The following is a 16,331-nucleotide window of genomic DNA, read 5'->3' on the forward strand; positions in this document are numbered from 1 at the left end:
CAGAGAAGGGACGGCCAGATGTTACTCCTTCACTAGGCTGACCGATGTCTCATCTCATCCAGAAGTAGCTAATGATCATCGATCGCCCTTTACCCGCTTTTAAGCACCAAAGTTTAAACAACTAGAGCGGGGAAATAATAGGGACAGAGTAAAGGGACATGCAGGTGATTAAACAGTTAATCCCACTGGAGAATTGTAAACAGAAAAAAAGAAGGGGGGAGACCCCTTTAAGTTAATGATTACTCGATAGAGCAGGTCTGCTGAACCACAAAACCATGTAACAGAAGCATAAGACATGCCCCCAAAATAATAAAACAATGGTGGCATGTCACTCACACCCTGCCCAGTGAGCTCAGTAAGCTGATGATCCCTAGGACATACTCTCTACACACATAAAATACAGTAACTTGTAGATCTAGTTTGACCATGAAGGGACAATAAAACACCTCTGCTCAACCTGGAGGAGGAGCTGACAATGGAAGCATAATGTCTACTCAAGAAGGTCAAAGAAGTTCTTCTCCCCCTCCCCACTTTTCCTTTGATTATAAAACTGCAGCCCCAGTAAGTTCTGGGATGAGCCTCTCTCACCTGTCTACTTGTAAACCTCACAAGTGTCCTATTCTAATAAATCACTTCTTATCTTTCACTTTGCCTCTTGCTAAATTCTTTTCTGTGTTGAGACTATGGTACCAGAGCTCTTCGGAGCCCCCCAAAATGACACCTAACAGATTTGTACATGCCTCTAGTCTGAAAAACAAATGTCAGAAGGGGAGAAAACTTCTCTTTTCAGTCATCATATTTCTCAGTACCAAGCACAGTGCCTGGCACAAACACCTTCAATACACGATGTTTCAAAATCAACTGGACAGTTCTATTGCTTCATTGTGTCTGTGTTTATATGCTTAGATCTCTGGGTTTGGAGCTAACAGCTGATAGAAATATGAGCAAAGGCTTGAAAATAAAAACAATATAATCTCTATGGCCCCTTTTAATTCTAAACACCTTGGATGTTTAGGCTACCACTTCATTAAGATAAACCAAAAAGCACCAAAAAGCATAGTGATGTATCTGCTAGCAAAAAGGCTGGCCTTCTGTTGGGAGGGGCATATTCACAGAAGATGTGTGAATGTAATAATGTAGAAATAAGGAAGAAAGCATTTAGAAAAAATGGAGTACAGAGATAGTTTTAGATTTTTTAGAAAAACTATCACTTCTAAAATTAGGCCTCTATTTTTCTCAAATCTAAATTAGCTATTGAGAATAAGTCTTTACAGGGAAGACAAACTTTATTAAGGATTTAGTAGATTATATGGCTTGTACAGCTTTCCCACTAACCTAAAGCTCATGAATTTTAGCATCTATTGACTTTCAAACTGGGCATTAAATTCAGGGTGGATAAGAGCATCAGTGGACCAAGCAAGAAGAACTCATCCGTTTCAACCAGTGTAGCCGTATTCTACCTTCCTTAAAAACTGGGTTCCAGCACGCTGACCTGACAGAAGCTTCAGTGATGTTAGAAACTAATCCAATACTTACATAAGCTTCACTAATAATATTCATTTATTATTCAAAACATTTATGTTCCAGTTCCTTCCATTTCTGAGCCATCAACATAAAAGCCGGGAGATGTGAAAGAATGTCCAAGACAGAGCTTTCTTTGACAGTAAACACACACACACACACACACAACTACTATATAAACCATATAAGTTACATGAAATTTTCCATTAGTAAATAAGTCACTTAAGCTTTATTAACAGAAATATGAACTGTCTTCCATTTAGAGATTTATTCTACCTTCTAAGACGAGAAGTATTCTTATATTGGCACAAGAAAGGCCTTATTAGTCTCCTTTCTGTCCATGATTTCTAAGTATTATATACACTAGTTCTAAACACTTAATACTAGGTAAAAGCAGAAATACTTATATAATTCCACAGAAAACAAAAATATTTTTTGCATAAAAGACCTCAACAATTCATAACTTGTATCTTTTTTAGGCTATGTAGCCCATGTGACCAACTTTTACAACATAAAATGTTCCATTATATTTCCCATGAAGACTTCAGGATTCAATTTTTCTGGCAAGTAAAATTTCCTTTTAGAAGTTTGCTACCCTACCCTAATACTAAACAGATAAATCTGAAAGTAATTTTGGAGCTGGCAACAGGAATGCTTTTAGCAATCTTGTTACCAATTCTATTACACAAGAGCCTATTATATCAAGGTGCAAAGCCAATGCACATCATCCTGAGAGTCTATTTAAAATAAAAGTATATATTCTTGGGAGTGTGCAGGAAACATTCTCCTTGTGCAGGTCTTTTTTTTTTTTTTTTTAAGGATTCCAATGAAATAATAGTATAGATTTAGGTTTGAAATTTATGGAGCGTAAGAAAATAATGAAGCTCTATTTCCACCAGGGCTACTTGTTTGTAGCAACCCTATGAGGTAGTTATTATCCCCATTTTACAGACAAGGAAAACTGTGGCTCTGATAAATTCAGCAACTTTGGGTCCCAGTGCTAGTAAGTATGAGGTTATCTTAATTACAAGTCTGTACATGGACTTTTTTTTTGTCACACTGGTGGTTTACAAGCTGGGTATTCTGGGTAGGAGGAAATGGGTATAACCAAACAAGAAGGGCTCCAGCCCTATATCCCTATCTGAACCAGAAGCAGCTACATTTTATCTGTTTTATATGCTGGGCCTAAGCCTAACAATTTTTCTTAAAAGGTTTCAAAACTAACATATTTAAACTACTACACTGTATTATGTATTAGGCCACCTACTTACCACAGTTATGCTAGTTTATCTTCGTCATTCCCCCCCCAGAGAGAACAATGAAGTTTATTCAAAATTACATAATTCTACACAAAACAAAAATATTTTTGCATAAAAAGCTTAATTCATAACTTACATCTTTTTAGCCTATGTAGCCCACGTAACCAACTTTTACAACATAAAATGTTCCATTATGTTTCCTATAAAGACTTCAGGATCGATGAAAATTGCCCATACTAAATGAATTGAAGCCTCGGTTTTCTAATTAAGCTCTAACATGAGGAAGCAACTTTACCTAGGCAATTGCAGTAATTAATCCACCAAAAACCCATAAAAGCACCCTCCATTTTCCTTCCCTATCCAGAACTGAGAATAAAAGCATCTAACAAATGTATGGCATTAGAGATTTTAGTTGTTCTCTTAGGTAACACACCCGAACTAATGATTATACTCTATAGGAAATTAATTCGTTAATACTTTATAGGAAAGAAATTTTAAACTCATTACTTTTCAAAAGGAAAAAAAGTATCATTCCATAAGTGAAAATCATTTCCACCGCTATTAGCAAAAGAAGGGAATGAAAAAAAAAAAAATCTCAATAAATCTTTCCGAAACACATTAGTAAGAAGTTTTAGTTTATTTGTTTAAAGAGTGTAAGTAGTTCTTTAAAGGCAAGACTTTCCTTAAAAGCAGCTAGTAGTAAGATCATGGCTGTCAAACTAATGTCTTTCACAGAAAGTGGCTTTTCCTTTAAGTGTTTCTAAAAATATCTTAAGACAATTTTATCATTCTAAAGAGTCTGTAACTATATACATATTATTTGTTGTCACTTTAAAATCTTGGGCAGAAAAAAAAGCATTAAAAAACAAAGGGAAGATGAGAGTTTAAAAACAAACAAACAAAACCCAGCCTTGATCAGTCTAATAAACAGAGTATTCAGAATGACTCAGTCAGTTCAGTTCAGTCGCTCAGTCGTGTCCAACTCTCCGCGACCCCATGAATCACAGCACGCCAGGCCTCCCTGTCCATCACCAACTCCCGGAGTTCACTCAAACTCATGTCCACAGAGTCGGTGATGCCATCCAGCCATCTCATTCTCGGTCATCCCCATCTCCTCCCGCCCCCAACCTTTCCCAGCATCACTCTTTTCCAGTGAATCAGCTCGTTGCATGAGGTGGCAATGACTACTCAGCAACAAAGTCCTCTCAATGAGGATGTACATTCACAGTACTGAACAAAAAATACAGATCTAAGAATTCCATTCTCTCGCTTCAATAGACTGGCTTATTCATAACCACATCTTAAACCAGTGTGCTTTTCTCAGCTCCCTCTTTATATTTAAAATGTAGTTCTAAGTTCTAGGGATTGACTCATTTTAATTTTTTAAAAAATGCTGGAAATTGTGAGCTATATTAAAGCAGTCATATTGGAATGTTATTCCATTATAGCTACAATACCACTGTACAGATAATTACTTCTTGGGAACATGTGGAGTACCTTTTAAAAATAACCTTCCTTGAGGTACAGTTTTGTCTGTTGAAGGTGGATTTGCCTAAGCTCAACTGGACAAAGGAATGGGAAATAAAAGAGGGGACTTAACTGGGTACTTGCAGTACACATAAAGTTATGACTATTAAGACATTTTACTTACCTTTCTGTGAGATTCAAATTGACTTTAAATCAATTTGAAAAAGACTTCTCACAACTTTCTAGACAGCAGTAGGGCTGTTAGAATACCAAGATAATAGCTTCTCAAGTTTGGCTGCTTTGCCAGTTTTGAGTAATTAAGTCTCCCTTCTTTGGGGTGGACCTACATGGTCTCCAAAGTCCCTTCCAAAGCTCCATCTTTACAGACATAATCATACCTCATATAAACAACCAAAATAATTCCTACACACCACATTGTATTATTAGCCCTAGGCATCTTATAACATGGGAACATCACACAATAAAGTACATTTTCTTGAAAATGATCACCTATTATTTACTGTACCTAAAGTATACTACCATTAAGAATAATTGAGCGAATGCAGAAGCCAGCTTCTCTGGATCTTTAGTATTCCCTTTAATATTAATGGTGGTGATTAATACTTACAATACAGACTCACTAGTATGCAAAATAACGGAAGTCAGAATTCATTAGATAAAACAACTATACCAATGGTTACTTCTAAATAACTTCAAAAAAATTATTACCTGAAAGTTTAAACAACAACAAAAAATTTATCTTCCAAGTACAATAAAATAGTTTAAACACATGGTTGATTCTGCAAGTTCTTTTTCAAAACTGCTTCATACATTAGAAAATATTTTTCTTGGTAAGGTCTCACTTCTTTTTCCTCTTCCCACTTTTGTCCCCCTCGATATATAATATTATGGGTACAAACTCAAGAATTCAAGGTATAAGGGATAATTTTGCTTCACAGATATCATGACTACACAGTACAGCAAAAACAAGATAAAAATTGAATAGACCTGAACTTAAAAAAAAATACAAATTAGGATATGTAATAAGATTATATTTGGAAAAATAGATATTTTCTCTACTAGAAACAGCAAAACATTCCACATTATTTTCTTTCCCAATTGCATGGTTAATTAGCATACATTCCAATAGTGTGCGAAAAACTTTCTAAGACACAGGTACTTAAGTGATTTCTTCAGCAGTGTTCTGGCTAATTCAGTGGCCAAGAAAACATGATATTTGGTCTCTAATTAGATGGAGTTAAGAAACAAAACCACATTTCTGAGATTTAAGCTGATATGACTTAGCAAAACTCTGTCATTACATCAGCTACAAGTTTCCTTTCTTCCAAAAAGGAAAAAAATTGACTGCTTAAAAGTGTCCAAACTTCCAGTAAACTTCTAACAGCTCATTTTCAGGTGACCTAGGAATGGAGTGAGCCATCTGTAAAGCCCGATGTGGTCCAAATAACACAGGTAACTTCATGATGGCCGAAAACAGATGCTGGCCTCAAGTCAGGTAGAATACCCAATCTTCAGTGTCAAGGAAGGAAACAAAGTCCAAGCTTCTAAAACACGTAACGACAAGTCCAGGACCGTGGCCGGATATAATCCAGAAATGTGGGCTTCAAGAGGGGGAAAAAAAAATGGAAGAGTAGTTTATTTGTATGCTCTGTACATATGAGGTATGGGGTAGATTAAGGGGGTGCTGTTACATATTGTACTGTTTTTTTAAATTTTATTATGTATTTATTTATTTTTGGTTATACTGGGTCTTCGATGTTGCTCGGGCTTTTCTCTAGTTGCAGCGAGCGGGGGCTACTCTCTAGGTGCGGCATGCAGGCGTCTCATTGTGGTGGCTTCTCTTGTTGTGAAGCAGAGGCTCTAGGGTGCATGGGCTTCAGGAGTTGCAGCAGGCGGGCTCAGTAGTTGTGGCTCCCAGGCTCTAGAGCAACGGCTCAATAGCTATGGCACATAGGCTTAGTTGCTCTGCAGCATGTGGGATCTTCCCAGATCAGGGATTGAACCCAAATGTCTCCTGCATTGGCAGGCAGACTCTTTACCACTGAGCCACCAGGGAAGCCCACATACTGTACATGTCTTAAATGTCTTCCAGCATTTAAGCTATAAGCAGCTCACTAATTCAAAAAAAGTTCATCATTTTTATCTACAGCACAGATTTACTTGATTTAGAAGCTTTACATGAGGCTAAGTCCACTAAAATTTACAAAACTGCATGGACTCCTGACCAAATTCCAAATAGGCATTACCCTTTTTCTGTATCTTGCATTTTATAAGCACCACCCAAAATCGAAATGGTGGTGGGCTAAGGATGATAATATACACAAATTACTATAACAATACAAAGTTTAAAATTACTGAATTATCTAAATGAGGAAGAGGAGAAAGTTCAGAAATAGAAAAGAGACTGGAGCAAGAATTGGAAAAAGCTTCATGGATGACATTGCATCCAAACTGGATTTTGGTGAAATCTGAGTGCAAAGAAGACAGAGTTCAGAGCAATTGGTTCAAATGCACAAAGGGGATTCACAGGAAATAAGGAGGGGGTTGAGAGCAGCATATCAAAATCAGGGTGGACAGCAGAAGCTTTGGAAGGGAAACTGATTGATTTGATTTCGAGTATCTTTAGTTATGGGCTCCCCAGGTAGTGCAGTGGTAAAGAATCCACCTGCCAATACAGGAGATGCAAGAGACGCAGTTTCAATCCCTTGGTGGGGAAGATCCCCTGGAATAGCAAACGGCAACCCACTCCAGTATCCTTGCCTGGAAAACTGCATGGAGCCTGGTGGGCTACAGTCCATGGGGTCACAAAGAGCTGCATGCAACTGAGCACACATACATCTTCAGATATAGGCACCAGTGAGAAATACCCAGGCAGATGCATCAAGAAGCCCCTGTCCCACCCCGCCAATATTTACTAATTATCTATAAGCAGCTAAAAGCTAAAGTTCTAAGAATGAGACTCTCACAAGATTACAAAAAAGAAAACAAAATAACAGGACTGAGACAGTAGCACTGACATAAACACAGTACCATGAGTAAAGCAGTGAGAAGCTGCTGGACAACGTAAGGAGCTCAGTCTGGGGCTCTGTGACAGCCTAGAGGGGGAACGCCAGTGGTGGGAGGGAGGCTCAAGAGGGAAGCAATATATATATGCTGCTGCTACTGCTAAGTCACTTCAGTCGTGTCCGACTCTGTGCGACCCCATAGACGGAAGCCCACCAGGCTCCCCCGTCCCTGGGATTCTCCAGGCAAGAACACTTTCACTTTCAATATATATATATATATACAGCTGATTAAAGCTGCAGTTATCTTCCAGCGAAAAAATAAAGGGAATGGGCTCATAGGCATATGAATCTAGCTGAACACTATTACGAAGAGTTTATTACTTCAGAAAGGAAGAGTTAAAAGATAAATATTTGTGGGTTGGAATGGATACACATGCCACCGAGAAAACCCTGGAGAAGACCTGCACTTTCAGGGCACAGGAAGAATATGAGAAGGAGCTAAAGAAAAACCAGATGAGGAGGGAAAAAAGAGAGATAGAACCAAGAACTAGGAGACTTCATGGGAAGAAAACAAAAGAAAAGAAAAAGTTCAAGGACAGTACAGTTAGATAAGTTACTGCTTTTATTCCACATTTCCCTCCCCTTAACATTAATCACCTTCTCCACTACTCCCTTCCCCTTAATCCTGCCCACAACTCTCATAATCAGAGGACAAATAGGTTACTTTTCTACTCCAGTCTGACTGAAGACTCACATTTTTCAGAGGGCAGTGCTGACGTGCATACCACTCTTGAGAATAAAAACACAGGAGGACTCCATTGCCCGCAAAAAGGGAAGTCCACATCAGAACATTCCAAATTGGTCTTTTCCGACTATCGTTGACAATAAAGTTGAAAGCCACTAAAGTTATGAAAACAACAAAAGTTATATAGTCATCAAAACAATCTACCAGGAGTTTTGGAGACTCAGATATTTGCTATAATCATTCAGTTATCATAAATAGCTTCAACTGTGTATATACAATTCTATTCTGGCCACTGGTCATATAAGTAAAAATGAAACTTCACTGTTAAAACTTATTCATCAGTGATTATTTGGAAATCAGTCAGTATTCTGAATAGGTGAAAATATATATTGCATGAAAGCATTCATATTCTAACTTGTCCCTCTCCACCCCACCCAAAAAAACAGTTTTTTTCAGAGAGTGAACAGTGTGAACAGAGTTTAAGAATGGCAAGGTTTTTTATAGTTTTTATGAGCTACCAAAGCAGTGTTATCAAGTCTTCAAGAGGTTATTTAGCTCATTTCCCAACATCAAAGTGTAAACATCTTGAAACAGAACTGTGCATAATGATTCAAAATTAATGTTCTTACCATCTGACAAACACTGGCTTGATATGGTATGACTACAACCTAGCTTTCTACATCAATTTCCTATTTTCTTTTCCAAGTTTTTCTTTTGGCATTATACTCAGTACTCCCGAGGCGCCAAGGTACTCACTTCCAAAGAACATGAAGAGCACAAAGAGCACTGGGTAGAAGAAGCTCAGGCACACAGCCAAGGCATACTCGTGTACCACGGCCGACACGGCGAAGACAGCTAGCATGGCCGCGGACTTGAACCTCTTTGTGAAAAACTAGAGTGAAAGGGAAACAGTACAGGCAGTTTTCAGAAAGAAAGGAATTAGACGCACACTGCATAAGACACAATGAAAACGTACTAAAGTCACCCAGTTAATTATATCTGTATTTGATTTTCTAAGTTTACCCCTTGAAGTAATACAAATGTACTAAAATAAAATGACAAAAAACATCTATGCTTAAAAATCCTTATTTCACTAAATGAGACATTTCCAAAACTAATGCTGAAAGATTGAGCATATCTTCAAAAACATTAGTAACTTATATCTGTAACACACTACGGTTGACAAAACACAGTTTTCATTTGTAAATGGACACATCAAATCTAGAGAAACACTGTACGGAAGACTGGGCAGGTACCATTTTTACAGGTAACAAAACTAAGATTTAGAAACAAGAGACTCACCTCATCCATAAGTCAAACTACCCTCACAAGTGAGGCAACATTCAAATACAGTGTTGTTTGTACCACGCTGTCATTCAGCCAAGTAGTGCCCTGACTTAACAATTCAAACCTACAATCCAGACATCAGTGTTAATCAGAGATACCAGTGTTAACTGACTACATTTAAGTCAGTCTAAATAAATTCTGTTGTAAAGAATGTCTGGAAGACATACATTAATAGTCTATACTGGAGAACTGTAAATTCGACCATAGGTGCTTTCTCCACTTCTAACAAAAGGAACAAAAACAAAAAACAAATGGAGAAAGTTAGGGGGAGATTGGAGATTATCTGTTGGCAATGAGACTCCTTAAAAAAAAAAAATCCACCATTACTGGTGGATCATTTCGGCTTCTCCAAATGCCTCCATGCATTCTTATATTGTAGCCATGAAATCCAGACCAAAGACATGGTCTTAATCCTAGTAACTGTACACACTGGTCCTCTAAGCAGTACTACTCAAAGCAGAAGACTTCTGAGACCTGAAGGGCTCACAAGAAAATTGAAGACAACTAAGTATAATTTCTTCCAGCTGTACAATACTAATACTTTCTGGAAAAGAATCTCTGTTTCTTCAACAATTTCAACTAAACCTCGCTGCTCACCCAGAGAAAGTCCTTGTAAGCATAGTAATATAGCCAGTCATGGACCACCACATTCCAGGTCCTGTAATAGTTAGAGTATGATGTAGAGTTCCACCAATCCTGAGGGAAAAAGCAAAGGCGTAAACACATCAACAGAGCCAAAGCAAAGCCTCCTGAAGACTCCCAGAGAACATATTCACACAGTGAGACACCCAGAGAGTGTTATGATACAGGGCTGGTCCACACACTGATGCAGAAAAATCTTCAAAGGCGTTTTGGTTATTAGTGTTCAATGTGACATTAATCCTAATTCTACGGATGATTAAGTTCCCAGGTTCACTGTGTCTCATTGTCATCAACCAAGTTATGATGGAAGACACACCACATAATCATTCAAGATAAATAAGTCATCTAAGTAATCTAATGTTCATCTAAGTAACAATCACTTACCTTGCTAAAACACAATGAGAGAATGTGAAGGTCACACAGACTTAGATAGCGTGATGACCCTCAAGATCAGTTTGCTGGTATCATAAACAGCAAAATGTTAAGTTGTACAAGTGAGATGGTAGCCACTTCCAAGTCCTAGTGCTCCTTTAGACGTATCTGGTTCCCTACTCTAAGATCAAACCAGTGGAAGAAGACATCTAAAATTTACACACTCACTGCTTTTGAGAAAGGAGTCGGGTAGGCTTCTGTTCCTGTTCTGTTCCGTCGCTCAGTTGTGTCCGACTCTTTGCGATCCCAGGGACTGTAGCCTACCAGGCTTCTCCGTCCATGGGATTCTCCAGGCAAGAATACTGGAGTGGGTTACCGTTTCCTTCTCCAGGGGATCTTCCTGACCCAGGGATCGAACCCGGGTCTCCCGCATTGGAGGCAGACGCTTTAACCTCTGAGCCACCAGGGAAGCCCCAGGGTAGGCTTAGTGTTGCCAGAATATCAACATACAAAACTCTAGAGGGCTTTCAGTAGGATTACAGAACACCATTGAGGGAGGAAATGGCAACCCACTCAGGTAATCTTGCCTGGAGAATTCCATGGACAGAGAAGCCTGCCAGGCTACAGTCCATGGGGTCGAAAAGAGTTGGACACGAGTGAAGCGACTTAGGACACAACACTATGAACCAATCTGCCTACAGCCTACAACTTAATACCAACTTTGGAAGCCTAAGAATACTATGTGAAGCAGAATTAATGCCTTTCAAAACAAAGGAGGGAAACGTTACTTCCTTCATGAACTGTTGAACAATCTTAATAGAATAATTTGCTGAGATCCCTCCTACAGCACCAGACAGCCAATTTCAAATGAATAAGAGTCAGCAAAGTCTCAGAATGTCCTCTAGACACATGCTTTCCCACTATAATCACCAATATGGGATCCAGTAGAAACCAAATGTGGATCTAAGGGAGCAGATGTTAGAGGCAGCAGAAAAGACAAGACTATGCCACTTTTATCAGCAAATAATTTCTGACTTAATATTGGTAAAACCTCTGGGGAAAAATGACTTCACAACATTTATGTTAAAAAGCTAGTAGCCAACAATATTCAAATACTTAACAATGAGGACACGAAACGTGAAAAGGAGAATGAGTCCAAATACATACTGTTACCTTATAAAACATCCTGTCACCAAAGCGTAACATCTCAGCAAAGGCATTGAGCCAGCAGTGCAAAAAGGCAAAAAAAATAAGAAACAGTATCAGCACACCTAAAAATAAGATGAACAATATTAAGAGTCTTTATAAATAGCTCATATACTAGTAAGTTAATTACATGTTGTCATTTGCTTAGTTAAATTACTTTGTAAAATTAAAGTTATTATTCCAGCTTATCCATTCCAGAAATGATATTGTGTTTTTTGAAAGCTAATTATTTCAACCCAATTAAAAAATGACTTTCTTCCAAGTGGGTTTTATAGACAAAAATGACCCAGTTTGCTTTTAATGGAAATGCCTAAATGCATAGCTTAACTTGGTAGTAGACTTCTGTCATTCTAGAATACTCCATGCCTTTGAATCCATCCCACAACCTGGAAGCAAGTTTCTAATACCTCTTTACAAGGCAAATGCCTGTTAATTTTTTAATGCCAAATACTAAATATCATCTCCACTATAAACAAAGTTCATCAGCACTTTACATACATTACACAGTATTTTAAAATAGCCATTTATATGCCCATCCCTTTCAAAAATATTAGTCTACTATGTATTAGACTATGTAGGAGACTGACTGGCTGGCCTGGCTGTAACACACAATCCTGAAGCATACGGAATTTGCAGCCTAGTGAGGAAGATGTACGTAAATAACACGTATTCTATCAGAAGGACAGATAGATTTACTGGAGTAAATCTTGAAGGGCAATCAGGGAGTGGTACTAGAACATGTCTGGGGTAGAGAGAAAGGAAGAGAGAACATGACGACAGGAAACAAAAACATTTAATGGGGAGAGAAAAGAGAAAGAGTAAGGAAAGGAAACTGTAAGCTGCTCACTGCTATGTACGGCGTGGCCAGAAAGACAGGAGAGTAAGAAGGGCAAGAGAGACTTGAGCATGTGGTCAACAGCATTCAGTGCTTCACGGAGATCAAACAGAGTCAGGGCTAAACCAACTCCTAGAGGAGATCAGTGATTTTAATAAAGGCCATTTCAACGGCCTGGTCCAATCAGGAGCAGGAGTACAGTGACTGAATAGTGGACGAGAAGATAAAGCATAAATACGGACTACGTGCATTCACTACAGTCAGAGAAAGCAAAACTTGAGTGAAAGTGAGACGACAAACGGAAAGAACAGCGAGAGTCGGGACGGACGCGTCATGTGTGGGATGCATGCAGAGGTCAAAGATGGTGCACAGATGGATAGGTGAGTTTATAGGGAAAAGCAGGTCAATCAGAGGTGCTCATATGCAACAGCTTTCTGTTTTCTTTGCAACTTCATGAATGGCCATATTAACCAGTACTCACATTACCTGGCAAGATGGAGTTAAATATACATAAGATCAGAACACGAGCGCTAAAGGGCTCCTGTTTGATATTCCGAAACAAGGGGGTGCAGAGCCTTTCAAAGATGTAGTACACATAAAAAAAGCAACCAAAAACCTGGAACATAACAAAGATAATTATAATAATGGTGGCTTGATCAGGAAAGATAAAAAGTGATTTTTTTCTTTCAAAAGATACATATGTGATCTATAAACTAATGTTTACATATATGTATACACACACACACACACACACCATTTAACATGAGTGTATAAGATTGCTGAACTTTAATCCTTCAGAAACAGTACTCAAGCCTAATATCTATCATACCCATTCTCAAGCCTTTACCAAATGGCATTTTTAAAAGATCAGACTTTGAAATCTGCTTTTCCTGTTACATGAAACCTATAACAAAACAACCTATTTCATAAACGGGTATTTGATTGACACAAGATTTTAAAATTTGTTCTTATGGGATTTATGATACAGATAAGGGGTTGGGAGAGTGTCAGACCACATCTACACACACACACACACACACACACATATATATATATATCAATAATAAAATAAAAAACAGAAAGGGAGGGGGAAATTAGTATAGATGCAAACTGAAGTAACCACATAGAATTACTTTAATTACAATAAAAAGTTTTATTATAGAAAATTACTTTTGATGTGTTGGCAAAGCAAATACCAGTTACTGTACTGGGAAGAGTTTCCACTTACACAAGATATCAAGAATAGTCAAATTCATAGAATCAGAAAGAACACTGGTAAATGCTAGGGGCTGGGGTAAGAAGGGGGGACGAGGAGTTAGTGTTTAATGGGGACAGAGTTTCAATTTAGGAAGGTGAAAAATTTCGGGAGATGGATGATGGTGAGAGTTGCACAATAATGTGAATGTACTTGGTGTCCCTGAACTGTATAGCTGTACAGTTAAACATGGTTAAAACAGTATGTTGTACACTATGTGATTTTACCACAATATTAAAATACATACATACACACACACACACACACACACACACACACACACATATATATAAAAGACTTCAGTAAGAGTTTCAGAGCTCCTGATAGACATGAATTTACCAACATTTTAAATATATTAAGTTATTATTGTATTCAAATCCCCATCTCCCACCGACCAACAAACCTCAGGCACTTCAAAAAAATTTACCTGTGCAAACTGCATAGTCACATAACCCCATCTTACAGTGGGAGTCCTAAAAAGGAAGAAACAAAACAACTTTCTCAATAAAGTAAATAACTGAACTTTAAAAAAGATCCTCACAGTATTTTCCCCACACAGAACATCATTTTTGATGCAGGAGATACGTGTATAATTCTGTGAATTACTGCAGTCAAATCAGATTGCTAGAATCACCATTTGGGATTTCCCATGCAAGCAGTAGTCCTGCTCTGTACTCGTACACGAACTGGCCCACCTAACCACTTCACTCCTGGCACATTCTGGTGCTATCCCTTTTCTGCTTTCTAGTGCCATTACCTGGGATAGTTGTCACGGTAGATGAGAGTAGGAGCAAACAAGAAATACAAGTACTGGTTGACTGTGGGTACTGGAACAGTGCCTGGAAAAAGGAAACTATGTTAGACTGGAGGCTCTTCATTTTCTTTCAGCAAAACTGAAAGGGGAAAATAAGCACAGAATAGGGAAGACAAAAAGCTACCTCTCTCTTAGCTCATGACGTTTCCTCTTGCTCTGTCAAAATGATGACTTCTTATCCCTAAATTAACTGAATATTACCAATCCCTGTGTGTGCTTCCCTGGTGCCTTAGACACTAAAGTGTCTGCCTGCAATGCGGGAGACCTGGGTTCACTCCCTGGGTCAGGAACATTCTCTGGAGAAGGAAATGGCAACCCACTCTAGTACTTTTGCCTGGAAAATTCCATGGTCAGAGGAGACTGGTAGGCTATATTCAATGGGGTTGCAAAGAGTCGGACACAACTGAGTGACTTCACTTTTACTCCTTTTAAGTTATTCCTGTGACTCCTTGATTTGGAAGGAGATAGCACATGGGGCATAATGAATCCATTAACGTTCTACATAGGCAGAACACTCTGACATAAATCACAGAAAAATCTTCTATGACCCCACCGCCCAGAGTAATGGAAATAAAAGCAAAACTAAACAAATGCAACCTAATTAAACTTAAAAGCTTTTGCACAATGAAGGAAACTATAAGCAAGGTGAAAAGGCAGCCTTCAGAATGGGAGAAAATAATAGTAAATGAAGCAACTGACAAAGAATTAATCTCCAAAATATACAAGCAGCTGCATGCTGCTCAACACCAGAAAAACAAACAACCCAACCAAAAAGTGAGCCAAAGAACTAAACAGACATTTCTCCAAAGAAGACATACAGATGGCTAATAAACACATGAAAAGATGCTCAACATCACTCATTATTAAAGAAATGCAAATCAAAACCACAATGAAATATCATCTCACAGCAGTCAGAAAAGTCACCATCAAAAAGTCTACAAACAATAAATGCTGGAGAGGGCGTGGAGAAAAGGAAACCCTCTTACACTGTTGGTGAGAATGCAAACTGGTACAGCTGCTATGGAGAACAGTGTGTCGATTCCTTAAAAAACTGGAAATAGAACCGCCGTATGTCCCAGCAATCCCACTGCTGGGCATACACACTGAGGAAACCAGAAGTGAAAGAGACACATGTACCCCAATGCTCACTGCAGCACTGTTTACAATAGCTAGGACATGGAAGCAACCTAGATGTCCATCGCCAGACGAATGGATAAGGAAGTTGTGGTACATATACAATGGGATATTACTCATTTCCCACTGGAATATATCTGAGTCAGTTCTAATGAGGTGGATGAACCTGGAGCCTATTATACAGAGTGAAGTAAGTCAGAAAAAGAAACACCAATACTGTATATTAAGGCATATATATGAAATTCAGAAAGACAGTAACGATGATCCTATATGCAAGACAGCAAAAGAGACACAGATGTAAAGAACAGACTTTCGGACTCTGGGAGACAGCGAGGGTGGCATGATTTGAAAGAATAGCATTGAAACAAGTATATTACCACATGTAAAATAGATGACCAGGGCAAGTTTGATGCATGAAGCAGGGCACCCAAAGCCGGGGCCCTGGGATAACCCAGAGGGAGAGGGTGAGGAGGGAAGTGGGAGAGGGGTTCAGGATGCAGGGGACACTTGTATACCTATGGTCAATTCATGCTGATGTATGGCAAAAACCATCACAATATTGTAAAGTAATTATCCTCCAATTAAAATAAATAAAAATTCAACACAAATAATGCAAAGTTGCAAGAGTCTAATAATCAGTGTTTTTAAATTTGGGTTGCTACAAAGGTAAAATAGAAACAATCAGGAAATAGCAAGAAAGTCTTCCAA

The 16,331-nt window shown here is 38.4% G+C and overlaps 1 protein-coding gene across 3 annotated transcripts in view; it reads right to left on the reverse strand.

Annotated features, from left to right (window-relative positions):
• Positions 1–3,398: 3,398 nt before the first annotated feature.
• SOAT1 (sterol O-acyltransferase 1) overlaps positions 3,399–16,331 on the reverse strand; it is a 74,607-nt gene continuing 61,674 nt past the window's right edge. For 2 of the 3 annotated variants that reach the window (XM_055419177.2, XM_055419176.2), the window contains exons 9-16: positions 14,433–14,514; positions 14,103–14,148; positions 12,907–13,036; positions 11,553–11,650; positions 9,963–10,061; positions 8,775–8,910; positions 8,028–8,173; positions 3,399–5,869 (exon numbers count right to left, since the gene is read on the reverse strand). In XM_055419177.2, coding sequence (XP_055275152.1) covers positions 5,813–5,869; positions 8,028–8,173; positions 8,775–8,910; positions 9,963–10,061; positions 11,553–11,650; positions 12,907–13,036; positions 14,103–14,148; positions 14,433–14,514 — 794 coding nt within the window. In that variant the 3' untranslated portion in view covers positions 3,399–5,812. The remainder of the gene's footprint in view (positions 5,870–8,027; positions 8,174–8,774; positions 8,911–9,962; positions 10,062–11,552; positions 11,651–12,906; positions 13,037–14,102; positions 14,149–14,432; positions 14,515–16,331) is intronic. The other variant, XM_088845299.1, reaches the window with a different exon arrangement.

This window comes from Moschus berezovskii, chromosome 17 (genome assembly GCF_049115385.1).
Source record: "Moschus berezovskii isolate FMDL1 chromosome 17, NW_MosBer_1.0, whole genome shotgun sequence".
NCBI lineage: Eukaryota > Metazoa > Chordata > Mammalia > Artiodactyla > Moschidae > Moschus > Moschus berezovskii.